At 46.9% G+C, this 4,279-nt stretch overlaps 1 protein-coding gene across 1 annotated transcript; it reads left to right on the forward strand.

Moving 5' to 3' along the window:
• Positions 1-2,052: 2,052 nt before the first annotated feature.
• LOC104135713 (olfactory receptor 49) lies at positions 2,053-3,033 on the forward strand. Its single transcript, XM_009649390.1, has one exon. The coding sequence runs from the start codon at positions 2,053-2,055 to the stop codon at positions 3,031-3,033; it is 981 nt and encodes a 326-aa protein (XP_009647685.1).
• Positions 3,034-4,279: the final 1,246 nt, after the last annotated feature.

Here is a 4,279-nt window from a genome sequence, read left to right on the forward strand (position 1 = left end):
AACTGGGAGGAGTGGCTGATACGCCGGAAGGCTGCGCTGCCATTCAGAGGGACCTGGACAGGTTGGAGAGTTAGGCAGACAGGAACCTGATGAAGTTCAACAAGGGCAAGTGTCGAGTGCTGCCCCTGGGGAGGTTGAACCCCAGGCCCCAGCACAGGCTGGGGGCTGACCAGCTGGAAAGCAGCTCTGCCAAGAGGGACCTGGGAGTCCTGGTGGATGACAAGCTGACCATGAGCCAGCAGGGTGCCCTTGTTGCCAAGAAGGTCAATGGTATCCTGGGGTGTATTTAGAGGAGTGTGGCCAGCAGGTCGAGGGAGGTTCTCCTCCCCCTCTACTCTGCCCTGGTGAGACCCCACCTGGAGTGCTGCATCCAGTTCTGGGCTCCCCGGTTCAAGAAAGATGAGGAGCTACTGGAGAGAGTCCAGAGGAGGGCAACAAAGATGATGAAGGGACTGGGGCATCTCTTCTCTGAGGAAAGGCTGAGAGAGCTGGGTATGTTTAGCCTGAAGAAGGGAAGACTGAGAGGGGATCTCATCAACACATACAAATATCTTAAGGGTGGAAGTCACGAGGATGGAGCCAGACACTTTGTAGTGGTGTCCAGCGACAGGACAAGGGGCCATGGGCACAAACTGAAACATAAGAGGTTTCAGTTGAATATGAGGAAAAACTTCTTTACTCTGAGGTTGACAGAGTCCTGGCCCAGGCTGCCCAGGGGGGTTGTGGAGTCTCCTTCTCTGGAGATATTCAAAGCCTGCCTGGATGAAATCCTGTGTAACATGCTGTAGGAGAGCCTGCTTGAGCAGGGGGGTTGTACTAGATGATCTCCCGAGGTCCTTCCAACCCTTGCGATTCTGTGATTTGTTTCACTGCTTCATACCCACCATCTCCTCCCCTCTCTCTCCTCCCCTTGCATTTTGAATCATCCTGCTCCTGGAGTCATCTGCTCTGCTCCTTTCTATGTCTAAAAAACAATGTAAAGATGAAGGGGAAAAACATCAGTCTTTATTGCACGGATTATTCTTGTGCTTCCTTCTGCTAGATGTGCATCTTGATTTAAAAAAAAAAAATAAAATTACTTAATAAAGCAGTTATTTGAGCCTTGAATAGTAAGTTTCATCTACTTCTCTGCAGGTGCCTCTGGGGAACTCGTTTTCCCAAGGCTCCCTCTATAGTCAGTGGAGACAAGAGAAAATGCTAGAGGCTGGTTCCTCTCAACCTATAACTGGCAGGAAAAATAAAGGTTAAAAATCTCTTCCAGACACTCTTCTCCTGTTCTGCATTTAGGGCAGGACATTTGATAGCAACAGCAATGAGCAACTGTTTGGTAACAACTGTGTTTCAGTGCAGACAGACGTCAGATGAGACTGTGACGGACTGTTTGGAATCGTAATAAGTTTCAGTCTTTATTTAGAGTACTAAAGAAGACAGGTTATACTTGGTCCCTATTCCACCCTCTCCCTCTTTCCTGCAGAAACAGAGAGCAAGAAGCTGTGGAAGAAAGCAGAGGATTAAAAAAGAGATAGTTGATATTACTTATTTTGAAATCAACAGATTCTCAGGGATTCCTAGTCCAAAAAGGCAAGTACCGAAAAGTAGAAAGAATAGCTTTCAACATATATATTTGATTGGATTGGATTGGATTGGATTGGATGGTTTAAGATTTGTGCAGTAGAAGAGGTGAGTTTGGCACATAGGTGGGACAGATGTTTGCAATAGGTCTGAGTGAATTTGGAATTTCCCAGGAATGGGGTGAAATAGCTAACAGCCTCTTTAAAATCTTCTGCTCTGCAGAAAGAATCCTTTGTGAGTGTTTGAAAGAAAGGTAGAAAGAAGACAACAAATTCTCTGAGGACTCTAACTGAAATGTAAACCAGAAAAATCAGGATGTGAGAAATGTTTGAAGGACTATATCTGTCTGTGTTATATAGGAAGACTGCAAGAAAGGAAAGAAGCAGAGAAAGAAGAGAAGAACATTTAATCTGGCCTGTGAAATTATCACACTTGTGTTTTGCCATGTTTCTGTCTCAGCAGAATGAACTAACATTCAGCATGAGACCAGAAAATGAAACTGCAGTTACTGCGTTCATCCTAGAGGGTTTCTCAGGGCTTGATCAAAGACTACAGCTATTTGTCTCTGTGGTCCTTCTGCTCATGTACCTGACAACAGTGATGGGGAACACAACAGTCATTTACCTCGTGTGTGTGGATCACCGCCTGCAAACCCCCATGTACTTGTTCATCAGCAATCTGGCCTTCCTGGAAATCTGGTTTGCATCCTCCACAAGCATCAAATTGTTTGTGATCCTGGGTTCTGGTAGGAGAACAATCTCACTAAGCAGCTGTTTTGCCCAATCCTATTTCTATTTTGCCCTGGGCTGTACAGAGTTTGTTCTACTTGTTGTCATGTCCTTCGACCGCTATGTTGCCATCTGCCAGCCTTTGCGTTATGCTGCAATCATGAAGCCACAGCTGTGTATCCACCTGGTTGTTGCTGCTTGGGTCATAGGCATCACACTCTTGAGTTACCGTCTGATCCTCCTCTATAAGCTGACTTTCTGTGGCTCGAACAAGATCCACCATTTTTTTTGTGACAGCTCCCCCTTATTCAAATTGTCCTGCTCTGACACCAGCCTGCTTTGGAAAATAGACTCTATTTTATTTTCATTTGTCATACTGGGTTCCTTATGTTTAACGCTGGCATTTTACATGGGCATCCTTTTCTGTATTCTACACCTGCCAGCAGCCTCTGAAAGGAAAAAAGCTTTTACTACATGTTCTTCCCATCTCACCACCTTGGCCATTGCATATGGGAGCTGCATTGCTCTCTATGTGTGTCCTTCCAAAGATGTTTCCTTGGAAACAAACAAAATTGTAGCTTTGCTGAACACTGTCCTGTACCCATTCCTAAATCCATTCATCTACAGTCTTAGAAACAGAACTGTGATACTGGCCCTGAACGAAGCCATTGCCCATGCAACAACAGAGCTTTTCTCCTATTTGTCATGCATTTCTGGACAGCTATTCCAATGAGCTGCTATCCTATGATAAATAATACCAACGCATATGTAACCTCCAAATACAGATGCCTCAGGAGATTCATGCTCTTGCTGGACTGTGTTAAGTGAGAAGCAGCTCATCTGCACACACAAAGAAGGCACTAACAGTGGCAGGAGGAGCAAATCAGTTAATACCCTGCCCCAGCTGCTCCCAGACCCATCACAGGAGACCCACCAGCTCATCAAGAGCCCGTCTCCAGAAACTGAGAAGAGCACAGAAGCACAGTGGCAGGCGGGAAGCCAAATTACAGGCTCCTGAGGAATGAAGATCCTGTCCCAGCTCCTTCCAGGGCTGCCCTGGGAGAGCCATCAGCCTTGTTGTCCAGGGGCAAACCCCATCAAGATGAGTCACTGAGAACAGCTCTCTGGATCGCCATTTGAACTAAGGGGATTGTTTCCTAGGGGTGTAGAACACATTATGGGATGGAGAAGAGGAGCATTTTTGGATTGCATAGGACTTGTTATGGGAAGTTTAGGGGAGGACCCTACCAGTGCAGTCTGTTCTATCTTCTCATTAAACTTAATTTCTAACTCTTCCCTGTGTGAGGAAATCTCTCTTCTGTGTGAACATGTGAGCACAGGGGAGCAACTGGAGAAGGACCAGGGGGTCAGACAGCCTATATGTCATATGTGCCAGCAACTGAGAGACCAGACTGACTGGACTTAAGAGTGTGTGTGTGCGTGCACACATGTGTGTGTGACTGGGATGATCTGTACCAGCATCTGGAATGGGGCTGCGGCCTCAGGGGCTCATATGTCTAGATGCTTGCAACTGGGGAGCCCGGTATCCAGGGGCAGCCACTGAGGAGACCGAGCGTATGAGCCCAGCTACTGGAGGGGTCCACCCTATACAGGTGTATACATACAGACTAGAATAAAATAGTTCAGTGGAAGGCACCTACAAAGATCACCTAGTCCAACTGCCTGAGGTGGGGCTGATCAAAAGTTAGAGCATATTATTAAGGGCATTGTCCAAATGCCTCAAACACTGACAGGCTTGGGGCATTGACCACCTCTCTAGGAAGCCTGTTCCAGGGTTTAATAACCATCTCAGTAAAGAAATGCTTCCTAATGTCGAGTCCAAGCCTCCCCTGGTGCAGCTTTGAACCATTCACACGCATCCTATCACTGGATCCCAAGGAGCAGAGATCAGAACCTCCCTCTCCACGTCCTGTCCTTGGGAAGCTGCAGAGAGCAATGAGGTCACCCCTCAGCCTCCT

This window comes from Egretta garzetta, unplaced genomic scaffold (assembly GCF_000687185.1).
Source record: "Egretta garzetta isolate BGI_Z169 unplaced genomic scaffold, ASM68718v1 scaffold592, whole genome shotgun sequence".
Classification (NCBI taxonomy): Eukaryota; Metazoa; Chordata; class Aves; order Pelecaniformes; family Ardeidae; genus Egretta; species Egretta garzetta.

What these genes read in the sequence shown, in the direction of transcription:
- LOC104135713 (XM_009649390.1), top strand. Translation starts at nt 2,053, where the DNA reads ATGAGACCAGAAAATGAAACTGCAGTTACTGCGTTCATCCTAGAGGGT.